Source organism: Cucurbita pepo, unplaced genomic scaffold, assembly GCF_002806865.2.
Source record: "Cucurbita pepo subsp. pepo cultivar mu-cu-16 unplaced genomic scaffold, ASM280686v2 Cp4.1_scaffold000150, whole genome shotgun sequence".
Classification (NCBI taxonomy): Eukaryota; Viridiplantae; Streptophyta; class Magnoliopsida; order Cucurbitales; family Cucurbitaceae; genus Cucurbita; species Cucurbita pepo.
This window is the reverse complement of record NW_019646441.1, coordinates 267,386-294,410: the sequence shown is the minus strand read 5'-3', so window position 1 is coordinate 294,410 and position 27,025 is coordinate 267,386. Positions and strand designations below refer to the sequence as shown.

Below are 27,025 nucleotides of genomic sequence, written 5' to 3'. Positions count from 1 at the left end.
AAGAATACGTAAAATATTATCTAATTCCTCAAAAAAGATAGACTCATAGTTATTCTAACAATATACCAAAGACAGACTCATAGTTATTCTAACAATATACCTTAAGAACTTGACCATGCACGAATCTAAGATGATATAGAATAGTATGAACACAAAAACTATGTTTGATATCTTATCTCAATATGTTTAAAGAAATTGTTTGATGAGTATTCAGGTATAGCATAGTGCAGGTGAACGTTTTGGAGCTTGGCTTTAGTAAACTGAACTAATATCGTCAGAATAAACCTAACATTGGAGCTTGGCTTTAATAAACTGAACTAATATCGTCAGAATAAACCTAACAGATCTCGAGTGTGAACTAAAGAAATGACAGATAAAATAAAAAACATAGAGGGTTTTAGTCAAATCATTCAATTAATATTTTGTGGTGTCATGTTTAATTTCCTTCCAATTTAAGGGTACAAAGTTAATCTAAATTTTGAAGCAAGTAATCCATGGAGTTACCATAAATGTAACCCATATTGGACAAAAATCAATGTAACAGTGACTCGAAACCAAATGTCTAGAACAGCAAGTAATCCATAGAATTACCTTAAATGTAACCCATATTGGACAAAAATCAATGTAACAGTGACCGAGATGTCTAGAACAATTACCTTGTGATGATGACTTGAAACAAGGCAATCGTGATAGTGACCTGAAACGAGATGTCTATAACAATTACTTAGTCACTACCTGAAACGAGATGATAGGGACTCTTTCTCCTTTCTTGAATGACCAACATTGCTAAACTTCCATAACTAGAAACATGGGTCGTGTTCGAGCTGGAGCTGGAGCTCAAGCTATAGCACTTCATCTCGAGTATTACAAAATTGAAATGTATGAAACCCATGATGAGAAGATGATTATTGATTGATTGAAGAGCCAAAAAGGGCATAAAAATTTGGGGAAAACAGCAAGCGTTGTGTTGTTTACAAGAATTTAGAATCCCAAATTTGAGAAAGGTTTGGGAGAAATGAGAAGAGTTGTTCATAAATTGTTGTTTGAGAAAAGGGGGAAGAACAAAAAAAACTGACATCATCTGCTGCAGATCTTTTTATACAAAGCAGAAACATAAATTCAGAGGAATTAATCATCTGCTGCTGCGCTAACCATATTCTGAAATGCATTTTCAGAAACACAGGATCAACTTTACATGAACCCTCCTCCCTGTACACATCTTTTTTCCAGCCAGGCATCATCATCATCAATTTACACAAATACCTCTTCTTTTTATCTTCCAAAAGATTGTAAAAGGGGTAGTAGAAACGACTTACGACCTTCAGCCCTCGGCCTCGATGTTTTCATCATCAGATGACATCTCTCGTGTCTCTGTGATTGATAGTCGTCTCGGCTTTGCAGATCCTGCTTCGACTAGCCCTTCAGATGACAAACTCAGTGCAGTAGTTCCTGATGACGTCCCAAACAAATGCTGAACTGGGGCGTTCGGTGTTGACGCTGCAGAGAGATTGTATGCGAAGATTCCCATAGGGTGATCGAACTTGCAGCTTGGACCGAACTTACAGATCCCATAACGCGAATAAAAGATGCACAAAGGCTCTCCCTGTTCATGGAAAACAACATTCATAAAAACCAGCCCTCCTCATATTAACAGATCATAAAAATAATCTAACAATAATGCAGAATCACCATCAGAATTCTGTGTAAAAAAACCATAGGACAACCATCATAACTCCTCAACATGGGTTAAGAAACATGCTTGAATCAAAGCTGGAAAAGGGTTTTTTTTTTTTACTGTAGATCCATATATTGCCTAGGAAATTAGAGAATCGAAAGTAGTATCGTAACTCACCGGACGTAACGGTAGGCCAATTGGACTCAAGACACAATCTGGAGCAGGAATTACTCGTTCTCTGGGATGATGAAACCGACAAACGGCACCGAACTTGCAGTCTCCGGTCTTCATGTAAAATTGACATTCAGGCTGGCCAGGCCTCTCAGGAAATACATTCTCCCTCTGCAATGCCAAAAACCGAAAAGGGTTAATTAGAACATATCAGAGAAGAGACTACTATAGATCCTGGATCTAGTCATTCACTCTGGTGTTAAGCTTCATAAATCTGAGTATGTCCCCACCGTTTGTTGTGGACTTTCTGATGATGAAACTGATCCTAGCTGATCCTGTAAAAATCACCACCTTATGAGTAACTTCGCTGTGAACGGTTAAAGAATTCCAAAAAGAAGCGGTATAAGGATGCCAATCATAGAACTATTTGATCCCTTTGAATTCCATATTCGAAGTTGCGATCGGATCTATTCATTAAAAAGAATCGGTTCAATACATTTCTTATGTACCCATAGGTGTTAGATTTCGGATCAATCTATATTGTTTGACTGCCTCCATTATGTTGTTGCTAACAAATACCACTATTTTTTGTTTTGGATCTTCGAAATCATTCCCAGGGTACAAGAAACCCGAGTATAAGTGATAGAACATATTAACTTCTATCACTTTCCATGTTTTCTTGTTTCCTTCTTTTGGCTTCCTGATAGGAATATTAACTCGATCCATCGACCGCAAAGGTCTTGCAAGTTGCCGAAGAAAAAAATGCAACTTCAACATGGAAAAAGATGTCTAGGAAGACTCGTTTAAACATTCATATGAAAGTTATTTTTAAAAAGAAAAAAGTTAAAGAATAATTTTCTTCTAGGTAACAGACATTTCCATCGACTCGTATTCCACAACACTCATGCATTAAATAAAAACAGAGGAAATAAACATGAGAGCGTATATCATACTTATTCGAACACGAGAAAGGAATAGAACTTACATTGAATGTATTCCAGCCTGGAACAGAGAGAACTCCTTGAGGTAAAATTAAAGATGCATAACTGGAAGGGCCTTGCCATCGTGGACTAGGAATAAAGGAAGCCCTTGACCAATTTGTGCTTCCTCCTGGATACGACTGCTGACCAGGAGTTGGCGATTGTACGGTTGGATAAATAGGGGAGCCACGCAGTGAGACCATCATATTAGTCGGTTGAGGATGGTGGAATTTACATGTATTTCCAAACTTGCATTGTCCAGTTCTTAAATAATAAGCACATTCAGTTTCACTCTGCACAATTGGGGATGTGGGGGAGAGAGAGAGAATGGACAACAAATATTTTTAGCATAAAAGCACAGATAACTTAACAAAGGAAGATCTGAACTTAGCAAGTTGGTATGTCAAACACCATTTTTGTTGTTTAGCTGTGTTCTTAATTTCTATTTGCACTTCAATAAGCTGTGTTTAGGTGCCAATTTCCTATACGTTTTCACCAAAGAGTTAGTCTTCTAGTTTTTTCTTCCCTTGTAACTTTTCATCGACATACGTGCTCATCTTTACATACATATGCATGAGAGAGAACAAGAACATACAAAAACTTACGAACTGCACAAAGCGTGCTATGAATATAAGGGAGTAGTTATATCCTAACCGGGCGAAGTGGATAGCCTAAAATATTTAAGGCAACTCTTCCAGCAATCCCAGCCTTGTCTCTAGGATGATGAAACTTGCACGTAGCCCCAAACTTGCAAGTTCCTGTCTTCAAGTAGTACTGGATTATGCGCAAATGAAAATGTCATTTCATAGTCAACAATTAAAGTTCTTATAAAACCTACAGCATCCAAGAAACTACAGAATGCAAGAAAAATAATCTAAAAGCTAAATTATCAAAGCTCCAATGTAGAGATTCTAGACCCAGCTAAACAATATGATATCTAAGCCAATCAAATTTGAAGGATAATTATATACAAGAGAGCTCATTATTCTAAACCAAAACTTTACGACGAAAATAACATTCCAAATAGTTATATATACGGTGGGTTTGGTGTAAATTAGTCAAATTTCATCACTGAATCTGATGAAGAAAATGAGCACATCCCATATGTCATAATGAATAAATGTCGAGAGAAAATTTACGAGGCATGATGTAACACGCTAACTTTAGATAAGTAAAGATGATTAAATAAATACATGCCTGACATTCTGGTTGTCCAATTCGTTCTGGGAACTCCCCCTTCATTCTCGCGGTGGCAATAGCCTGAAAGTAAAGTGTAGTAAATCGACTCCATCACAAACCGACTTGCAAAACTTCCAAGGAAGAGATTCTTAACTACTATAGATGACTCCATGTTAGCTTCAAATAGCAATAAAAAATAACGAGCAAACGTATTTTGTGTGTTTTCTAGATTAAATGGAGCAAACACATTATTCAGGGAGAAATTTCTGATGCCCTTAGTTCAGCACATAAGCAAACAAACAAAAGGATAGTATTCGAAAGGGCAAACCTGTTCGGAAAATAAAACAATTCCCCATCTTGGGCTTCAGGGTTGTACAGTATAAGGTTAGTGAATGAAGGAACAATTAGGTTTATAAGTTAAGGTTAAATGCAATTTTACCATTGTTAATTCCCTTCTCCTTTCTCTATCCGATAAGTACAATCGACTTTAAGGAGCTCAGTACTAGTTCAGTAAGCACGTTCAGAACAAAAAATGACAATACAATTCTATATGAACCTGATCTAGAACAGAATATCTTTACATCTATCTATTGCACAAGCTTGCCTCCATGGTTAAGAACCCAATTTCTTTGTGGAGAGAGATTTAATTAATGGTGCCAGCATAATATTGCTTAGTGTCTAACCTGCTGCTCATTAACAACTAGAAGAGAGGATAATAAGCCCAGGTACATGCCCCAAATCAAATAGAAGAAATTATTCCCAAAGGGCAAAAGGAATTGAAAGATACTTATAATGATTTTATATTTGAATATAATCAACCAAATACTGAATGGATCACATTTTTGCTTAGTACCAGCTCTCTATTAGGTGGATGATTAAATCTACATGTAGCTCCAAATCTACAGAGGCCAGTTCTGATGTAATAAGAACAGTCTGGCTCTCCAGGTCGCACGGGATAAGATCCAGATCCCATTATTTCACCTGATCCCAAGTTCATTTGCCAGAGTGCATCTGTACGATATTAGATAAGTAAATCTTCAATCATAAAGAAGAAAATAGATGAGAAAAGCAAAGAGAGAATAAAAATAAACGTTCAAAACTTGACAACTACACTGTTTTAAATCCATGATGCTCACGTTTTAACAAGCACGCATGCAAAAGCTAAAAGCATAGATGAGTACGGTCAAATATATGGTTCAGAGAAGCAATGAAGAAAATTAACAATTCCAAGTCGCATTGAAGAACATAAAACTCTTTGGTAAAGTTTTGAACTTTACTAAAACTCTCCTTTTTCCTACTTCCCCTACCTGATTGACTTCTTTAGTAAAGGCATAGAGTGTCCCTATTAATCTTTATTGGACGAAGAAAAGCCTTTAGTGTCTGTGGAACATGAACACAAGTTTGTAGACATTGTCTATATTCTAAGGAAAGATATATTAATGGTTGGAAATGTTTCCGAAACAACTGTTGCTAAGCAGATTGACATAACCTGATGGGCTGCTGTCACATCTGACTTCAATTATGTAGAAGTGCACAGGCAAGACATTTATTTTTTGGGCTTGTGGGCGTGCCATGAAAAAGCGGAATGAGGCAAACAACATCGGGGTAATCTTTCATAATGTAAAATGAACCCAAATGGTGTCGCATTAAGGTAATTCTTTCATTTAGATTACCTTGTGGACGTGCCATGAAAAAGCGGAATGAGGCAAACAGAGGGTTCGATTCATCTTCTACAGCAAGATAGGATTGTTAATTGGGTTGTTAGTGTGACAGTGAGAATGTGACTTCATCAGACAGTTTTCGAGTGGTTCAATTATGGTACAGCTCCAACATAACAGGACTGGAATTATATTTAGAGACATAGTGGTAGGTATCACCCAAGCTGTGTTCAAAGAGCCTATAGTTATTAAGAGCGAGTTCACTATGAGAAAAGTAACATCCTAAATTCTCAAGTTTCGTACTCGAGGTATTGCCATAATTTATTCTTCCTCATCCTTCCTCAAATTCCATTCAGAGATTCTGTTTCTTACTATAAGTCGGTGTTTGTAATAATGCTATTATATGGTGACTCAACTCTGCAAGGATTTTAGTTGGCAAACCTAAACACTTCAGAACAATGTGGTCAGGGCTCATGTTGGAAGTCATAACTCGAAGAAATTATCATGCGAAAGGATCTGAAATCTGATACGAAATAAGTTACAATTACGGTATTGATGGTCATGAGAGTTTCTATTTTAGTTTTGTTGAGAGCTAAGCTTTTACTTTGCAAATTCTTGTGTTTAGAACTTGCATGCTAGAGTCATTCAAGTGGTATCGATCAAACCCCTTATGCAGTGATTCAAATCACGAGTTTAGAAACGAGTTTTCTTTACTCTTGATCTAGATCATCAAGGTAATTCGTTCCAAAACTTTCACTTGGGTTGATTCCTATCAAAATGTTCACAAAGTTGATGGCTCTATCGAGAGGGCTAGCAATGATGTCGTACTCATTTCCTTTCTTATGATTCTCAATCACATTACGTTTATCATAAAACGAACCTCATAACTTCGAGGGAGCAACTCAACTACCCAACTTTGAACCCAAAACTTCATCATAAAAAGTAGAAACAAGTAACAAATGGGTATAAGATGGATCAGCCACATTCTATTCCACAGGAATTTAGTAAAAGTATCAAAATACATAGCCAACAGATTACACCATCATCAGAGCAACTGTAGTGCCTTCAATGGAGATTGAGTACAACGATATGAACCAGAAATTTTCAGAAATTTTAATTCAATCTCTTCCTCAATATCATTAGAAACTAAAAACCCAGTAACAAACATGAACAAAAAGGTAGCAAAACAGATTCATACAGCACAGATCGAAACCAAAAATCGGATATAACAAGCAAACAATCACAAAGAACATTTGTGCATCGAAATGGATCAGTGAAACACAGACACCACAAAAACCCACAAGAACAAACAACAAAAAACGGAGTCAAAAAAAAAAAAAAATGCAGTGTGCGAAAGAGAAAAAAAGGGGAAAAAGAAACAAATAAACGATACCGAAATTAGCAAAAGAACCTTCGCGCAAGGACGGCGTGAGAGCAGAGGAGTGTCCCTCCGTCACAGACATCGGAATTCCAGAATCGTATTCCATCGCTTAGGAACATCGTCGTTAAATCATCGCCCCATCGCCGGCGAAGAACTCATCTCATCAAAACCCACCAACCAAATCCCCATTTCCACCAAAATCCACCACTTCCAAAGCACCAATTCCGATCAAATCAAAAACCCACAATCCAATTTCCTTCTCAAACACCAAAGAAAAAACAAAATCAGGGGAAAAACAGAGGAATGAAACGAAAAAATTGAGTATATGGGATTGATCGACGATTTTCTGTAGGTGGGTTTTTTAGAGAGAGAGAGAGAGAGAGGAAGAGAGANGAGGGCTAGCAATGATGTCGTACTCATTTCCTTTCTTATGATTCTCAATCACATTACGTTTATCATAAAACGAACCTCATAACTTCGAGGGAGCAACTCAACTACCCAACTTTGAACCCAAAACTTCATCATAAAAAGTAGAAACAAGTAACAAATGGGTATAAGATGGATCAGCCACATTCTATTCCACAGGAATTTAGTAAAAGTATCAAAATACATAGCCAACAGATTACACCATCATCAGAGCAACTGTAGTGCCTTCAATGGAGATTGAGTACAACGATATGAACCAGAAATTTTCAGAAATTTTAATTCAATCTCTTCCTCAATATCATTAGAAACTAAAAACCCAGTAACAAACATGAACAAAAAGGTAGCAAAACAGATTCATACAGCACAGATCGAAACCAAAAATCGGATATAACAAGCAAACAATCACAAAGAACATTTGTGCATCGAAATGGATCAGTGAAACACAGACACCACAAAAACCCACAAGAACAAACAACAAAAAACGGAGTCAAAAAAAAAAAAAAATGCAGTGTGCGAAAGAGAAAAAAAGGGGAAAAAGAAACAAATAAACGATACCGAAATTAGCAAAAGAACCTTCGCGCAAGGACGGCGTGAGAGCAGAGGAGTGTCCCTCCGTCACAGACATCGGAATTCCAGAATCGTATTCCATCGCTTAGGAACATCGTCGTTAAATCATCGCCCCATCGCCGGCGAAGAACTCATCTCATCAAAACCCACCAACCAAATCCCCATTTCCACCAAAATCCACCACTTCCAAAGCACCAATTCCGATCAAATCAAAAACCCACAATCCAATTTCCTTCTCAAACACCAAAGAAANCACATCCTTCTCGTATCCTATCTCACACACATCATTGAACACGTCATGACGTAAGAGTTACAAATCATTCATATATCTTAACACATACATAACATACCATAATTATATGATTCATAAACAATTCACACATATCAAATTTATGACATGTGCAGAACTACCGACACGTGTCAGCATCAAATATAATCATGACGATAATAAGGTCACTTACTTGGATAGCCTTAGCCAAAGTTCAATCTAACTCCAAATTAGCTTGCTTTCGTTCTTCGAATTCATTTCCACTTATGCCAAAGCGCTTCACCCGATTAAAGATTCACTTAATTCCTTCATATGTCTAATTCTTAAATGTCTTAATCTTTTTCTTTTAGATTTAATGTTTGTTGGCCTACAATATACTACAATTTCATAATATATTTGAGAATTACTTTATAAATGAAAATATATGTTTGTTATTATATTTGTTAGTATCAACCATTTAATACTCTTTAGACTCTTCCATTTTCTTCCTTCGGTTTTGTTTGTGTTTTTCATTCTATTCTCTTTCTTGTGTTTTTATATCTTCCCTTTTCTTTACACTTGTGTGTGTTTTACATTCTATTCTCTGTATTCTTGTTTTTTTCTTTTGTTTGCATTTTTTTTTTCTTTCTTTTCATTTCGTAATCCATGTGAGTATCATAAAGCGAACGACAATCCTCCAAATGTCATTGCCAGACCTAGGATCGATCTGGAACAGAAAGACACCAAGGAATGGAAGTAATCTTAGCCAACAGAGTTGGAAAAATGGGAAGACATGTACGGATGATTCGAGAATTCTGGGTCAAATGAAGAACCTTCTTGCACAAAAAAAACAAGGTTCGAACGGTCCCTCCAATGTGTTGTTGAATGAAAATGTAACGACTTAAAATTAACGTTTCATATTTAGTTCTTAAATTTAAAAAAAATTTAAATTACATGTCGTTAAACTTTCAATTTTCACTGTAATAGATAGAGATGTCGACGAGGTGGAGCAGATATAGGAATGAATTTCCATTCTCGTCCCCATGCTCTATTTCTTTCTTCTTTTAACAAAATTTATCATTTAATGTTGTGGGGATCAAGATGTTTCTTATGAAAAATTTGTGAAGATGGAGTTCTCGGTACAAAATTATTTCGAGTTTGTGACTTTTTTTTTTAATAAAATACTTGTTTTGGGTAATTCGGGATCAAAAGGGTAAACTCAAAATAGAAGGAAAGATAAAACGAGGGTCGAACTCATCAAGAGGTCAAGGCTAGGGTTGATCTTTTAAGGGGAATGCATGGTGTCACAACCATACTGTGAAGAGAGTAAGTTGTGACCATCAAGTTGGGACAAGTAATGCGACGACCATCGAATGGTGCCCATCCGACCACGTGAGGGCCTAGACAAGTGGAGAAGGAATCAACCCATGGGAAAGCCCTATACCGAATGATAAGTAATCACAACAAGGGAAGTAAGATTCGTGATTATCTTGTTAATCGAGTATCTGAAGGCAAAAACACTTTTTTGAGATTTGAATTACTCCATAAACAAGATTGATCATGTCAAGCTTGAATTATTCTACATGCAACTTAAGCTACACAGAATTGCAGAGAAACTTAGTCATTGGCTAAAGGAAAGCACAAATACTCCTTTTATTACATTTTTCAGTCTCTTCTACAAAGATAATATATATGGTTTTATATAGCCTCAAAATGAAACTTTTGACCTTCCAAAACAAAAGAAGACAAGGCATAAACAAAAGGAGGGTCACCAGCAAACATGAGTGTCAAAGATAGGCTTGTTGAAGGGTTAGGTAAGGCCCCAAGCCTTAACCTCAAAATTTAAGATTCCGAAGGAAATTTGTGCATGTGGTTCTAGAGTCAAGTCCTTCCATATGAAATATGAATTCTTGCCAAGTTTCGTGTCAATCAGACACTGAACGGACGCTCCACAACACCATATGACTGTTCGCCAAGATGACGTCTATCTGAGGAAGATTGAAAATGCTTCAAAATGTACTTTAGGGGAAGCCACGGTGTCAGCTTTCTACCACCCCTCGACCTTGTGACCTAAGACAACTACCATGTGGCACATACGTGTGTCACAGTGAGGGCAAGCATTACGAGGCGAGTGTCTCAGGCAACTTCTTTTGAAATGGGTTTTTAAAAGACATTACTTGGCATCACGAGTGTGTCAGTATTGCTCCACAACCCATGTGTCAGAGGTTAGATTATGCACCCTCTATCCGATACAGAGTCCATAAATGACATGGCATTGACACAAAACAGCCAATACCTCAATCAAACCTGGATGAAGGGATGTGCGGGATATCTCGATATTACAAACGACACATGGGCCCGTTCTCAATGGCATGACAGAATGAGTTGCGATAGCCGACGACACCCTATGACTTGGGATGGCTTCGAGACATGTGGTCATATTAATTGGGAACCAAGATGAGATGCGACGTTGTATTGAGAGACCTTGGACTCGAGTCAAATGACTTGGCCTAGTATAGAGACAGCTCTCGTTCGAAGCATAATTGCATGTATTTACATTTCTCGACCCCAACAGTAGAATCACTTATAGGATTAGTTGAATAAAAAAACATATCATTTCGATGAATACGTCTAAACCTACCAAACACACCCTAAATTTAATTCCAAACTTTTCCTTATATATATATTAAAAAAAACATACTTTTTGAAGCCTTCCATATTCCAATGGGACCATGTAGGTTCCCTTTTATTATCAATTTGTTGACTTTATAATTATATTTGTATGCAAAAAAATCACATGTCATAGACATAACAAGGGAGAAATATTATATACAAATTATTTAATTCTACTACATAATTAATATTCCTTCTTTTTTTAATAATATGATTATGATGGGAACCATTTTTTATATTATTATTAATTTTTAATCACTTTTTAATGGCCCTACATATTTATTATTATTATTATTATTATTATTATTATTATTATTATTATTATTATTTATCAAAATGCAAGTATTTTAGCTTTGAAGATGATAAATGCTTATTTATTAAATTAAATGATAAGTAAAAAAATTAAAAAATTATATGGTTTTAAATTTGAGTTTGACTTGACATTAATATTTATTTTTAGTTTGACATTAATTTATTTTTATTAAATTTGGTCAACTCATTTTTTTTTTTTAAGCAAGCTCATCGCTAGCCGATATTGTTATCTTTGGGCTTTCTCTTTCGGGCTCTCTTTCGGGCTTCCCCTCAAGGTTTTAAAATACATATGCTAGGGGAAAGTTTCCACGCCCTTATAAATTGTGGTTTGTTCTCTTCCCCAACCAATGTGGGACATCACAATCCACCTCCCTTCGGGCCCCAGCGTCCTCGTTGGCACTTTTTCCTTCCTCCAATCGATGTGGGACCGCCCCCAAATCCACCCCTAGCACACGTGTTTTAAGGCCTTGAGGGGGAGTCCGAAAGGGAAAGCCCAAAGAGGATAATATCTGCTAGCGGTAGGTCTAGGTCGTTACACTTAACCTAGTAAGTATCCATAGGCTTAACTCTAGACTCTAGGAAGTTCGAGTCAGAACAACTAGGGTGCCTCAAAGTTTTGAGCATCTCTGATTTAAATCTCACGATTTCTATTTTTTGACTTCTGTAGTTTTCTTTGCTTACGCAGTGAGTGACCATAGGTTGAGACGCGCTCTCTTAAAGTACTAGTGGGACAATATGGTGTTTGCTAGCCTGAACATCATCCATGGGAGGTTAACAACCAGATCTCCCACACAAGCATAAAATCACTTAAGTTTGGGGAATGAGATTGTCTGTGTGACGGCCAGCTACTGGGTCAACCTACATGGTCCTAGGCCCCTCTCTCAGGGACAGATTGACAGCATAGTGACCATGTTCAAGAGCACGTACTACTCTAACCAGTCTAAGTCTAGCTTAACAACACTACTACCATAGTGAAAATAGCAGATGATATCGTTTAGCCTGATGAGCTATCTTAGCTGTCCTTAAATATCGTGAACATCTATTAGGGAGGGGAATTATTGGTGAAATGAGAGAAAGAATAAACTATATATCACTACCAACCAATTGAAAAGTAAATGATAGCAAAAGCAATAGCAATGGGCTATGAAGTAACAAAATAATAAGAATAAAGTGATATACATTCATAAAGTTGATATCACGAGAATCTTCATATTTAAGAGAGGCCTTAATCATTCAAAAAAGTTGGCTAGGACCTCTCAAGCACTACACTATTATCGCTTCTAAATTGGTCGTTTTAATCTTTTACGCTATATCTCATTATTGGAGCTTTTGAGACTACGATCTTATGCAACGACCCATGTCCAAGATTCAGATTCGGCACGTGTTGGCCCTGACATTCTCCTACATCTCTTGCGAAATGGTCACGTTACCTACTCCTCTCTTGTTAAGAATGAAGACTATCTCTACAGACAAACACGAGTTATTCCAGCATATTTTGTCCTCACTCATATGCACTAAATTGGTCATTTTAAACCTTTACGTTGTATTTCACTATTGGAGCTTTTGAGACTATGATTTTATGCAACGACCCATGTCCAAGATTCGGATTCCACACGTGTTGCCCCTGACATTTTGACTATCTCTACAGATCAACACGAGTTATTCCAACATATTTCGTCCTTATTCACATGCATCACTGGGAAAATTCTAAGAGAAAAGAAAGGGTAGGTGGTAATTTTTTCATTTTCTTTAAATCTTTCTTAATCATCTTATCTTCCAGACCCGTCTAAATTGGATATGGTCTCGGTTCATTCATGTACTCCTTTAATTTGGTGTTGCATCTTAATAAATAACTTTTAAACGGTTTGAATACTTCTCGATTTTGACTTCAATATTCCAACGCTCTCAATTTTAATATTAAGTGTTATATCGAAGAGTTGTGACACAAAACTATCATTTTTATTAATATATTTAAATGTTGCATGATCGTCGTTCGGGTTAAGTCATGCAACAAGTACAACCATTATGCTTAGTTGCCAACCGTTGAAACTCGAACCCTAAGTAGATTGTGGGTGATAACCCAAATAAAGGTGGAGATGACGTCAAGCCTCTTATACTCTAGCCAACACTTATCTGTTTCGATCACGTGAATATAGTTCAACGGTTAAGATATTATTTTTTATTCTTAAAAATAAAAATAAGGCAACTGATCCATTTTCTTATTGGGCTATGTTCTTGTTGGATCATTTCTCACGAATTAAGTCTGATTTTCAATGGCCCATGTGTTTAAAGATGCCTATTGAGTAATGTTCTATGTGTTCGTGGATTAGGTTGCGTCTGATTTATATATTTTTTAACCCGAACGTCAATTTTTTCAATTCAAATAACTCACGTTAAATAATGAACTCAATCAAATTGTTCTCGTAGTTCCATAAATTTTTGGGTTGTTCATTTATTTGAATCCAACTCAACCTAACCCAACTTGAACAGGTTGGTTCGGTTGGGTGATCGAATTTTTTGGGTTATTGAGTTTTTTGAACCCGTCTATTTCTGCAAATGGTCAAGAAGAAATGTCGAAGTAGAGAAATTAAGAGTATTTTTGATAAGTTGATAAACCCTTTTCATCGTATACGATAGCTTATACGACACCATTAGGAATGTTGCTGTATCGATCGATTTGTGTAAAAGTGCGTCGTTTTCCTCTAAAATTGGAGCATAAAGCGGTTCGGGTTGTAACTAATTAACAAGTGGAGGATTAATTAAGCTAATTATGAGGTTGCTTGCTTAATGAACAAATTATGTTAAACAAAAACAAAGTTTTAGCAAAGGTAAAAAGTGGATTAGGTTAAACACATTCAAACTCTCTCTTTCTCAAAAGGGTTTAGATTCTTTCCACTACACATTGCTTGGAATGCACTTAGAGTCCAAATTAAGCAAAGGGGAAAAGGCAAAAATGCTCAAAGGGAACACCAAAGCTACAAGATTATGAAATGAGTTTCTTAAAGAATTGGTGACTTGTTTGGTAAGAGTGGTAAGTGAACTCACATGCTTACACGAAACACCCGTGTTAAAGGATACGAGCAGCTTTCACCACAAGGACTAAATCGTCACAAAATTTAAGTTTATAGACTACGATGTAAGTAACAATCCCAGCTCACCACTAGTAGATATTGTCCTCTTTGGGTTTTTCCTCCTGGACGTGTCTACGAGAGAAAGATTTCCACGTACTTATAAGGAATGTTTCGTTCCCCTCTCCATAGATATTGTCCCAAAGAGGAGCTGTCCTCTTTGGGTTTTCTCTTCTGGGTTTTCTCTTCTAGGCTTCCCTTCAAGGTTTTAAAACGCGTTTACTAGAGAAAGGTTTCCACGTACTTATAAGAAATGCTTTGTTCCCCTCTCCATAGATATTGTCCCAAAGAGGATCTGTTCTCTTTGGGTTTTCCCTTCTGGGTTTTTTCTTTTGGGCTTCCCGTCAAAGTTTTAAAACGCGTTTTCTAGAGAAAGGTTTCCACGTACTTATAAGAAATGCTTTGTTCCTCTCTCCATAGATATTGTCCCAAAGAGGAGCTATCCTCTTTGGGTTTTTACAAATGGTATCACAGGCGGATACTAGATAATGTGCCAACGAGGACGCTGGGCCCCCAAGGGGAACGAAGCATGCTCAAAGATGGTGAGATCCCACATGATTGGAGAGGGAAACGAAACATTCTTATAAATCTGTAGAAACCTCTACAGTAGACGCGTTTCAAAACAGTGAAGCTGACGACAATACGTATAACGGGTCAAAGCATACAATATCTACTACAAAATAGAAATAGAAAGTATAAATACTAAGTCGATACAAATCAAAGTTCAAAGACTAAATTGTTACTTGTGTAAAAGTTAAGAAACGAAAAGTGATTCTCAACCAACAACCGAGCAACCGAGCAACCGAGCAACCTCAAAGACATCAAAGTGTGTAGAACCTTAGACATCCAACAAACCCATTAACATAGGAAACAACAAAATTATTAGAGATGTTGGGTTTGTTATTTAGGTAAGAAATAGAAACCTTACTAAATGCTTCTAGGGTTTTCACGTCCAAACACACCCATCAACTCAAATTAACAAACCCTAAATTCAATTAGGTCATTCAAACCTTTATGTTTTTTTTGGTTTCTTTGTAGCTAAGCCTTTGAGATTTGTATACGTAAAAATGATTGTAGCTTGATATCAAAGCCACTTCCCATTATATCAAACCAATTCTAGGGTTCTTTCGATGAACAACAATGAGACGTAAAATGGAGAGATTTGTTCTTCTTCCTTTCTCGATCGGATGCATCTCCGAGTCAAGCGTGGCCGTGGGGATTCAACGTAATGCAACATCCAAACCCACCGACCCTAATTCGTCTCCTCGATCAAGTCCTTTCTCGAACTCTCTCTCTTTCGTTCTTCGCTGGTTATTACGAGCTTGTTTGATATCTTATCCCGTTCGAGTTTTTCGTGAATCGATCGAATGGCTAATTTTTGTATGGGTTTTGTATTGAAGGTGAGAAAGATGAAATGGTATTAGAAGAAAGTTTGAAGAACTCACAGAGATTCACACCACTTGCAAAGCCTAATATAGGAGTTGGATTTCATAGGCTTTACAAAGGTTTCAAGAATTTCTCTCAATTATTTGGTGAGTTCTATTTTTTTTTAATTGAAAAAAGAAATTAAAATATTTACTTCTCCGTGTTATTCGGAAGGTTCGTGGGTCAGTTGGGTCTGCTCGAGTTTAGACATTTTTCTTAGATCAACCCAATTGTTGGGTTGGTTCTTCGTAAGCAAAAATGTATATTTTAAAATGAAACAATAAATTCGGGTCGATTCAATTCAACCCAGCTTAGTTTTACGAGAACCCTAACCAACCCAATCTATAAAATTTTCATTTATTTGAACGTGATCCAAGCCTACCACTAGCAGATATTGTCCACTTTAGCTCGTTACATATAGTCATGAGTCTCATGGTTTTAAAACATGTCTGTTAGAGAGAAGTGTCCACGCCCTTACAACATATGCTTCGTTCCCCTCTCCAACCGACGTGAAATCTCACAAATAAGTTCCAGACCCAACCCAAACCCTACGAAATGAATTGGGTTGCTCGAGTTTTATGAATCATCGAGTTTTTTCTAAATTATCTCGTCATTATTTCTAAATTCTAATTATTTTTTTGTTTTTTTTTTTTTTTTGGTAATGATATTATTTTGGGAAGTGTACAAAGAGGAGATGGAAGAAATGGAAGAAATGGAAGTAGGATGTCCCACAGATGTGAAGCATTTGACCCACATCGGTTGCGATGCCACCACAATATCAGATGACCCCAACAATCCCTTCATAGATTGGGAAACTCTTCTAGCTTCCGGCCTCTTCTCTCTTCCCTCTTCTCGTTCTTGGACCGAACTCGAACTCGATCATCATCTTTCAAACCCTAATGTTCTACCTCATTCTATTTGAAAACCAAAAACGTATGTTAAAAAAGCTCGTGTTGATTCGATGTATAATTTCTTATCTATAAAATAACTCGACATGTTACGTGGCTTATTCGTTTATAATTGTTGTAAGGAATGTTGGGGCGTTAATGTAATGGATCAAGCGTCAAATTCAGATTTTCAATCGGTTTGAGGCTCAACAGATATAGAAGGTGGTAGGCTGGTCAGTTTACGGAGGGATAAACTCCATCGTCGTGTGACGATAGAAAGTTGTNAAAAAAAAAAAAAAAAAAAAAAAAAAACCTAAAAATTCATCATAGTTTTAATTTTAATCCAAATCTTAGGTATAGTTATTACCTTGCTTGAAGTGTTAGTTAAGTTAGTTAAGATTTGTGATCTTAAAAGACAATTCATTAATATATATATATATATATTTATTTATTTATTTATTATCCGACTACTCTTAAAAATAATTTTTAAAAATATATATTAAAAATAGGTTGTGAATTTTAATTAAATATTTAAAAATAAATAAAAGATGTTTTACTCTTTAGAATTTTACTTTTATTAGAATAAGTAAATAACAACCCAACCAAAAAAAATTTGAATTCATTATTTAATAAATGTTACTTGGGTTAATTTATTAACTCCAACAATTGAACTAAGAATAAAAGTAATCTAATCCAACCCAGGAACGTTTTTATAGAGTGATTAGTCATCAATGTCTTTAGTGATAGATAATTTTGCGATAATTACCCATTGAGTTATTGGGAAATTAGCCATTAAAGTCATTAATAATGACAAAGGTACCGTGGGTCTGCCTCACCTTGTCACACTCCACGCCCAAATATGTCCTAGACAAGCTAAGATTTAGTCGAAATGATCAAATACCCATGTTGGCTAGGGTCGAGGCCAAAGTGACCCAAGTACTTTCTAATGCCCATGTTGGCTAGGGTCGAGGCCAAAGTGACCCAAGTACTTTCGATCGAACGTGCCTTCGGGTGGCTGTTTGAGCCTATATCTTTTCGTCTAATTATGTAACTCATATAAATAGAATATCATGACTTTATCATAAATAAAAATAAATAAAAAAATCCTTAAAATAATTGAGCTAAAATAATTATGTAACTCATGTGAGTGCTCACGTGTTCTAGGCCACTTCCTTTGACCCTTCTTTACCACTTTTCTTATTTTTGTAACCTTATACTTTTCAATTTCAATTCCCAAGAATGGGTCCAAAAAGTCTCCATGCACGTCACGAACCTCGTTAAATGAATTTCGTCGATACATTAGATCAATTCAACTTATGGTTAAGGTAGGTTTTATGTATTAATGTGACACCCGAGTAAAAAAGAGGTACATAAATAAATCGAGACCACATCTAAATGAGAGAGATACATAAATAAACAGAGACCATATCTAAATGAGACAGATCGTGATAATAGAATGACTAAGAAAAATTTAAAGAAATGAAAGTTAGTATCTATCTTTCGGTAGCTCAATTATAGGAACTTCATGGTTAAACGCGCTTTACTTGGACCAATTCTATGTTGGGTGTCCTTGAAATTTTCTGAGATGCATGTAAGCAAGGACTCGTGTTGGTCTATGGAGATAGTCTCTTTACTCTTGAAAGCGAAAAGTACGTTATGCAACCATGTCGTAGGGTATACAAGGGAATGTCAAAGTCATCAGGTACCAAATCTAGATTTCGAATCCTGATCTAAATGTCAGGAAGGCATAAGTCGTTTGAAAATAAAAAACCATCCGTTACTCTTCATTCTTAATTTTATCATCCGCTCCCGTTGAATTCAACTCATAAAGTTAAAAGTAAACGAGAACCGAAGAACCAAAAACAAAACATTAAAAAAAGGAAAAAAAAAAAAACATTAGGATAATACGAGGATTGGTGTTGACTGGTCTTGAAAGGCAGGAGAATTTTCGAAGTTGTGTGTGTTATTTCCACGAGTATTTGCCAGCATCAGCTCACTTGTCCATTCTTACTTGGCCGCCATACCAACCTTATCCCATCGACATGTTCTCAAAATAATATCTGTCTGTTTATATGTTAGAAAGTTTGTGGAATAGACTTTATGTCCAAATCATTGTCCTCCGATGTAGAATGATTATGTCATTCTATACAACGTTAGAAATTGTCGATGGATTAGGTTTGAACGGTAATATTTAATCAAATAATTGAATGGTCTGTCTCGATTTGGTACGAACGCTTTGAATCTACTTCAATTATTTATTATACATATGGTAGAATAATTCACTGACTTTCTCTACCCTCGAGTTGATTGTTGTGCGATCCCACATTGGTTCTCGNTATATATATATATATATATATATATATATATATATAAAACATCCCAACCCAGAACATAAAGGTTTGGATCGTGAACTTTGTTCAAACTGCTCGGGTCACTAATCCAACCAATTTAAAATACATAATTGGTCCAAAAGATTTCTCCAATCGAGTCCGTATATACCCGTAATTCCTAACTTTCAAAAAATTGGGATAGAAGAGACAAAAGGGCCATAGAAAAATCACTTGAAAATCTTAAATTTGATTTCCTTTTTGAAAATTTAAAATGAAAATCTTTTAAAAAATTTCTTCCACTTGGCTTGACTAATTTATTTCCACGTGTAATATGTGATTTTTAAAATTTATTTCACTTTATTAATAAGCTCATTTTGACTTTAAACCTTTTTTTATTTTTATTTTTTAATTTTATTTTNAAAAAAAAAAAACATTAGGATAATACGAGGATTGGTGTTGACTGGTCTTGAAAGGCAGGAGAATTTTCGAAGTTGTGTGTGTTATTTCCACGAGTATTTGCCAGCATCAGCTCACTTGTCCATTCTTACTTGGCCGCCATACCAACCTTATCCCATCGACATGTTCTCAAAATAATATCTGTCTGTTTATATGTTAGAAAGTTTGTGGAATAGACTTTATGTCCAAATCATTGTCCTCCGATGTAGAATGATTATGTCATTCTATACAACGTTAGAAATTGTCGATGGATTAGGTTTGAACGGTAATATTTAATCAAATAATTGAATGGTCTGTCTCGATTTGGTACGAACGCTTTGAATCTACTTCAATTATTTATTATACATATGGTAGAATAATTCACTGACTTTCTCTACCCTCGAGTTGATTGTTGTGCGATCCCACATTGGTTCTCGTTGGGCTTGAAAGGGGTGGATTGTGAGATCCCACATCGGTTGGAGAGGGGAACAAAGCATTCTTTATAAGGTAGTGGAAACTTCTACCTAGTAGATGTGTTTTAAAAGCCTTGAGGAGAAGCTCAAAGAGGATAATATCTGCTAATGGTAGACTTGAGTTATTATAAATGGTATCATAGCTAGACACCAGGCAGTGTGTCGGTGAGGAAGCTGAGCCCCGAAGGAGGTGGATACCAGGCGGTGTGCCAGTAAGGAAGCTGAGCCCTAAAGGGGGTGGACACCAGGCGGTGTGCCAGCAAGGACGCTAGACCCAAAGGGGGGTGGACTGTGGAATGTGAGATTCCACATCGATTGGAGAGAGAAACGAGGGCCAGCAAGGATGTTGAGCCCTGAAGGTGGGTGAATTGTGAGATCNTTTATTTTTTAATTTTATTTTAGTAATCTTTTAATTGTTTTATTTACCATATATACATATTTTTCACTTTAAAGCATCGAAATTAAAATCGAAAATTAATGAAATTAAATTTTAAAAAGAATAATATAAATATCACTTTTTTTTTATTGGGTTGGTGGGAAAATTTTTGTTTTGGTCCAATAATATTTTTCCACGAGAAAATAAACGCTCCATGATCGAGAAAATAGATGAGAGATAATAAAATATAGATAAACGAGTAGATTTTATTTTTGTTTTTATTATTAATTGGGTAGCCTTTTTTATTGTAGAATCAAAAAAACGCTCTACGATCAGGTCACTTAGCTCATATAAGATACGCTCGAAAGTGATTTTTAAATTATTATTATATTTAAAATATTATTTAATATGATTAAAAATACGTTTTAGAGTAATTTTGGACCGACCATTTTAAAATCGCTTTCAAACATGTGTTCGAAAATAAAATAAAAATTATTAACTTAAAAATATGTAAAAGAGAGGAGAATCCGAAATGGTGGCTATAAATATTAATATATTTTGATAAATGAATCCATTGGGTCACGTGACTTTAGGAAACTTCGCATCCAAATCCAACGACTCGGTCAACATCACAGCACGCCCTTTGGATTTAGACTCTTCATTAAAAATAATAATGGATTCATTTATTAATAAAAAATAATAAAATATTTAAATTTAAATAAATACCCATAAAATTTTAAAAGGAGCGTTAATATTTTTTACATTTATAAAAATAAAAAATAAAAAATTTCTTATCATTAATATATAAATGAAAACTATTTATCGAACACCTTGTCAAATGATCTACAAACTTTTAATGTTATTTTAAAAAATTTATGAGTATTTTTGAAACATGATACTAATTAAATATATTTTTGAAGTTTTTAAAAAAAAGTTTAAAACGGCTTCTTATTTTATTTTATTTTATTTTTTAAAATTCTAACGATATTTTGAATTTTTTTTATAGTTAAAGGGTATTTTTTGCTAATTTCAATAATATTTTTATTAATTTAGTCTTAAAAAATCAATGATTTAGACAGTTATATTTCTGATTTTTCTGGTTTAATTTTTTTTAAAAAAAATCACTTCTATTATTAAAAAATAAACATATTTTTCGAAATTTCATTAGTTTTTAAATTTGGGTATGATTTAAAATTTAACTTTGGAAAGTAGATTGTAAAGGAATAAATAAATAGGCTTTATTTTTTAAAAAAGATATAAAAACTAAAAATAAATAAATACATTATCAAACTAAATCTTAAAATAAAAGAAAATTAATATAAATACAAATTTTTTAATTCAATTTTGATTAAGATATCTACTTTTTGCAAAATAAATAAATAAATTTAATTAATCATTCGCATAAATAAATAAAAAATAATGCATTTTAGTCCAAATTTTAAATCCAAATTAATGGAATATAAAAATAAAAAAATAAAATAGTTAGAAAAGTCCACAACTTGGTCCAATGAAATCGTTTTTTTTATTATTTATTTCATAATTTTTAATAAATAATAAAAGAGAGAAAAAAACGACATAAATTCCATTATCCTTTTCACTTTTTTGATTGATTCTCCACTCTTTCCGGCTTCAATTTTATTATTTTAAATATCTTTTTATAATATAAAAAATTAAAATTTAATTACCTCCTCTCTTAAAAATAAAATCAATCGTATTATTATTTATATAAAATAAAATATTCCCATTATAATTTTTACTTCTTTATATTTATTTATTTTGTTTTAAATTAGACTGAGACCATATTTGAATGAGAGCAAGATAAAATAATAATATTAATATATATATTTAAGCGAAAAAAATAGGAAAACAGAAAAAAAAAATTGCCAAAAATAGAAATTCCAAAAATAGNTGAATAAAGGAAAAGTAACCAATGTTTTATTCTACCCTATAGTTTATTATGCAAATACATTTCAACCTATACTAACCTATACTAATGATGCAACCAAATTCAATTATCCAAAAAATAAATAAACAAATAAAAATCAAGAATCAAATTGCATGGAAACGACGCCGTATCTTCCTCCCCTTCCTCCCTCTCTCTCTCTAAAAGCCAAGAACGCCTCCGTTTCCCTTTCCACTTCCTCATAGGACTCTCTCTCTCTCTCTCTAAACCTGCGTTTGAATGCATGAGATTTTTTCTATATATATATACATTAGATTTTTCCATTCTCACTGGTAGCTAAGTTTTCCAAGATTTTTCCTGTTTCTTTCCTTCTTCTCCGATTCTCTGCAATTTTTTCTGTTCTTCAATCAATTTCCTGTTCACCATAATGAGGCTTGAAGTGGAAGAAAACGATGTCGATGATGTTCTTCTTCCTCCTTCCAACTTCTCCATGGTTGAGGATGGCATTTTCCGATCCGGTTTCCCTCAGCCGGCTAATTTCCCCTTCCTCAAGAATCTCAACCTTCGCTCCATCATGTTCGTATCACTAATCCTTTCATTCGGTTCTTTTTCGTTCTCTTGATTTTGCGATTCTTAGTTTTGTTGTTCTTATGCATANTTTTTTTTTTCTGTTTCTGGTTTGTTTTGTTATGTTGTCATTGCTATATGATGTTCTGGATTATTGTTTTCTTTTTTTCCCCCATTTGGTTTGGTTGTGAGGTCGAATTTGTTTATAGGCGATTTTGTTGGTTAATTAAAGATTTGAGATGAATTTGAAGAGATTTGTGTTGAGTTTGTTGGTTTCTGATGAAGATTGGGGGATTGGTTTCTTTGAATAGAATGAGATGAATTTTTTGGTTCTTTGATTGAAACAAGAGACAGATTATTGTGTTCTCTCTCGATTGAATCTGATTCCGATTGCCTTCTTGATTCAGCTATCTGTGTCCAGAACCCTATCCAGAGGAGAATTTGGAGTTTCTTAGAGCCAATAACATCAAGCTTTTTCAATTCAAAATCGAAGGAAAAAAGGTACTTACTGTGTTGTTGTTCTACTAATGGCTTGATTGAGTTGCATATGAATTTGCTGGCTATAATCAGTAGTAATATCTTGGATTGCAGGAGCCTTTCGTTTCAATGCCCAAGGATGCTATTCTGGATGCCCTAAAAATCCTAATTGGTATTGTGGATTTTGGTTTCTGTTTATCTTCTTGTTCTTGTTTATCATCGTCTTTACAGAGTCTTAGAACATTTTTTAATTTGTTTGTTATTATATCTTTTGTTTTCAGATGTTAGGAATCATCCCATTTTGATCCACTGCAAGCGTGGAAAGGTATTATCCTGATCCTATCCATCCTATTTATTGATATTGAATTCTACCTATATCCTAAACTTGTAGATCGTTAGGTCGGGTTCAATAATGTCATGTTCTTGGCTATGTTTCTGAGGCTTAAGCATATAGAAACATTACTAACTATCAAATTTTAAAAACAAAGAACCAAGGTAAACTTGTGAATCGTAGAGTCCTGTTTGATAATGTCATGTTCTTGGCTATGTTTCTGAGGCTTAAGCATATAGAAACTTCTCTTAACTATCAAATTTTGAAAACAAAGAACCAGGTAAAATCGCGAATCATAAGGTCTTGTTTGATAACGGCATGTTCTTGGCCATATTCTTGGGGCTTAAGCATATAGAAACTTCTCTAACTATTGAATTTTGAAAACAAAGAACCTGGTAAAATTGTGATCATAAGGTCCCATTTGATAACGACATGTTCTTGGTTGTGTTTCGGAGGCTTAAACATATCGAAACTTCACTAACTATCGAACTTTGAAAACAAAGAACATGATTTTGAACTACTCTGCATACATACTTCCATGAAAATAGAAACCCGAGAACAAAAACATTACCAAACGAGCTTCAACGGGTAACCTTCTGGGTAGAGACAGTTTCATTGACACAGTCACATAGAAAGGAGGTTGTTTTCAAAATCTCATAAACCCTTTGTGTTATCCTCCCCATTGCAGCATCGAACAGGCTCGCTGGTCGGTTGCCTGAGAAAGTTTCAGAACTGGTGCTTGACATCAGTGTTCGAGGAGTACCAGCGATTCGCAGGCATGAAGTCAAGGACGACCGACCTACAATTCATCGAGACGTTCGACATCAGTTTGCTGAGGCAATGTGTTTACAGCATCATATACCAGTACCAAGGTTACAGCCAAAGCAAGAGGAGGCTGGTCTATCGAGAAGAAAATTTGCAGAAACCCCAACCAACATCAGTTTAGAGAGGAAAAAAACATCAACCTTCTTCCTTATTGCACATAATATCAAGTTCTTGTCAAAACATGAAGTCTATATTTTTAGGGTCCCCATTGATGCTCAGTTCATATATTTTTTTCTTTTCTTTTTTCTTTTCTTTTTTTCCCCTTATTTTTTCATTAATATAATAGAAAAAAGAAAAAGAAAAAAATAATAAATATGTGGGATAGTATATGCTGTTTTTTTATTTGTTGGTTTTTTTTAATGTATAGTTCTATATGGATTCTTATTATTTGTTGAGAATTTAGATATTGACTTATTATAATTACTTTGATGTGAATTCTTTTTTATTATTATTACTTAATGTTGAATATTATTCTTAATATTAAGATTAGAGCACATAAAATATTATTCCGTTTTTACTACTATGATATTTTATAATAATAATAAATGTAACTTTAGATGCTATTATCGTTGTTGGTAGACCCTATCTAAGGGCAAGGTGCTCGTTATGATATCACTTGGTGGTGCCCTTTCCTTCCGGCCCCCTTTGAATTAGTGTGCCTTCATCGGGGATAGTAATGCACTCGACCTTCATGGAATAACGTGATCTACAAAATAAGGAATATAGACGAGATTTTTGTTCATTCTTGTTTGAATTAGGTTAAGAAAGAGACCGAACCAAATTGGAACCAAATTGAACCTTGATCCTGCGAAATTGGGGCACATGGAGCAATATCCTCTCCTCTTTTTGCTTGGTAGTCGGGTTTCTTATTTACTCACTTTCAACAATATCTATGATTGAAATGACTCTTGGTTTTGACTGCCGGTGGGTTCTCTGATACTATTTAGCCCACCGCTAGTCTCGATGTTTTCTTTGGACTTTCCTTTTTGGGCTCTCTCAAGATTTTTAAAATGTGCTAGTGAAAAGCATCTCACAGTCCATTTGAGTAATCTTTACCAGATGATTTGAAAAAAAAAATTATCCTAAAAAGACATATGAATGGTTTCTTGAGGCTAATGTGAGATCCCATGTCGGTTTGAGAGAGGAAACCTCCCTCTAACAAACATGTTTAAAACTGTGAGATTGATGATTATACGTAATGGGCCAAAGTGTTCTCTTTACCGCCATAAAGAAACTCTTTTTGATTCCGTTCCTTCAAGCTTCGAGAAGAATCCACTCGATATTCACTTTTGTTAATCATCCCTTAAGGTGGAAAGAATGAAAGGATAGTCTAAGACTCCTTCTCTACCTTAAATAATTTTTTGGATTTGATTACCATTCATGCTATGTATTCATCTTTATTCGTTGGAATTCGTAAGTACGGTTTTTTGATTATCTCGAGTCTATATTGGTAAGCTATGCATTAGTATGATGTTTGCTCAACACACTTAACATAGGAAGAGTTGGAAGATTTCGCCCGGGTTCTAAACTCTCTATTTTAATTATTTGTCTAATAAAACTCTAAACTTTCGATTTTGAATTTAGTAGATCTGTAATTTAAATATATATATATATATATATATATATATATATAATACAGTTTGACACAAAATTAAAATAATAAAAAGTTGGTTGAAATTGATCAAAAAGAAAAAATTGATAAGTTTTATTTTAAATTATGATTTCATATTAACTAAAATATTGGAAAATAAATTTGAGTGATGATGACACTAATTTTTGGAAAAAAGAAAGAGAAATATTTTTTGATAAATGATAAATAATATAGATATATTAAAGCCAGCCGCCAGATTATTTTTAAACCTAAAACAAAGTGGTCATGTACCACATCGAGAATCGTCAGCTAAGATTAATAATATTTAAAGGTAGAGAGGAAGCTGAAGGGGCACGACCTTACTTGAACAGGATCTGTTCTATAGGTTGTACAACTGTGTCCTTGAGTTCTAAGGAGACAAGAACCGAAGTCTGGTGGATGAACCACTGCCCTGCGGCTAGAGCGTGATTAATGGCTTAATGGGCTTCTGTCCTGCGGCTGTAGAGGATCGTTCTTGGCCGACTCTGTTCGGTTGGGATGGTCGCATGGCGGTCTGACAGACTTAAATTTTTTTTTTATTTTTTATTTTTGGCTTTCATGGCGTTTTGTGAGTTTGTTGAATGGGGTTTGGATTTCTGCTACTATAGTGTGAGAAGATGAGAAAGATGAGAGTTTTTTCCTCTGTTTTTTGGTTTATGCTCGTAAGGTGTTCGATGAAATGTCTCTTAAGGAGTCTTGAAGTTTTTTCATTTGTTTTGTTTTGGGTGTTATTTTTCTGAATGTGTGTTGGCATTGATGGAATATACCCAAAAGATGGGAGGTTTGGAAGTAGATTCAACCATGCTTCTTCTCTGCTGTGTTGTTTGTTTCTGTTGTATTGTACTCTGGTCAGAGATTTGGGGTGGCCTATGATATCATTTGGTGTGAGTGTGTGGGTCCTTATTGTTAATGGATAATGACACAATTTATCTCTTAAAGGTCGATACTTCAAGTCTTCATCGACATTGG

General features: G+C 34.9%; 3 protein-coding genes and 1 non-coding gene across 6 annotated transcripts; 3 read left to right on the top strand and 1 right to left on the bottom strand.

Moving 5' to 3' along the window:
* Positions 1 to 891: 891 nt before the first annotated feature.
* LOC111784066 (zinc finger CCCH domain-containing protein ZFN-like) lies at positions 892 to 7,440 on the bottom strand. Of its 3 annotated transcripts, none has more exons than XM_023664890.1 (8): positions 7,057 to 7,440; positions 4,844 to 5,016; positions 4,024 to 4,086; positions 3,481 to 3,600; positions 2,832 to 3,119; positions 2,137 to 2,181; positions 1,853 to 2,017; positions 892 to 1,603 (listed from the first exon to the last, which is right to left on the bottom strand). In XM_023664890.1, exons 1-8 carry the CDS (start codon positions 7,148 to 7,150, stop codon positions 1,322 to 1,324), a joined length of 1,230 nt encoding a protein of 409 aa, XP_023520658.1. In that variant the 5' UTR covers positions 7,151 to 7,440; the 3' UTR covers positions 892 to 1,321. The 3 variants fall into 3 exon arrangements, with proteins under 3 accessions (XP_023520658.1, XP_023520660.1, XP_023520659.1); XM_023664892.1 differs by having other exon boundaries at positions 7,075 to 7,440; XM_023664891.1 differs by having other exon boundaries at positions 1,322 to 1,603; positions 4,859 to 5,016.
* Positions 7,441 to 15,505: 8,065 nt separating this feature from the next.
* On the top strand, positions 15,506 to 16,899 carry LOC111784082 (CRIB domain-containing protein RIC4). The gene is made up of 3 exons (XM_023664912.1): positions 15,506 to 15,670; positions 15,798 to 15,929; positions 16,503 to 16,899. Exons 1-3 carry the CDS (start codon positions 15,538 to 15,540, stop codon positions 16,742 to 16,744), a joined length of 507 nt encoding a protein of 168 aa, XP_023520680.1. The 5' UTR covers positions 15,506 to 15,537; the 3' UTR covers positions 16,745 to 16,899.
* Positions 16,900 to 22,476: 5,577 nt separating this feature from the next.
* Positions 22,477 to 24,649, top strand: LOC111784063 (probable tyrosine-protein phosphatase At1g05000). The gene is made up of 5 exons (XM_023664887.1): positions 22,477 to 22,802; positions 23,201 to 23,294; positions 23,385 to 23,442; positions 23,552 to 23,595; positions 24,290 to 24,649. Exons 1-5 carry the CDS (start codon positions 22,654 to 22,656, stop codon positions 24,545 to 24,547), a joined length of 603 nt encoding a protein of 200 aa, XP_023520655.1. The 5' UTR covers positions 22,477 to 22,653; the 3' UTR covers positions 24,548 to 24,649.
* A 1,721-nt stretch (positions 24,650 to 26,370) lies between these two features.
* LOC111784089 lies at positions 26,371 to 26,580 on the top strand. Its single transcript, XR_002813481.1, has one exon. It is a non-coding gene; the product is annotated as a small nucleolar RNA U3 (small nucleolar RNA).
* The last annotated feature ends 445 nt before the right edge of the window (positions 26,581 to 27,025 follow it).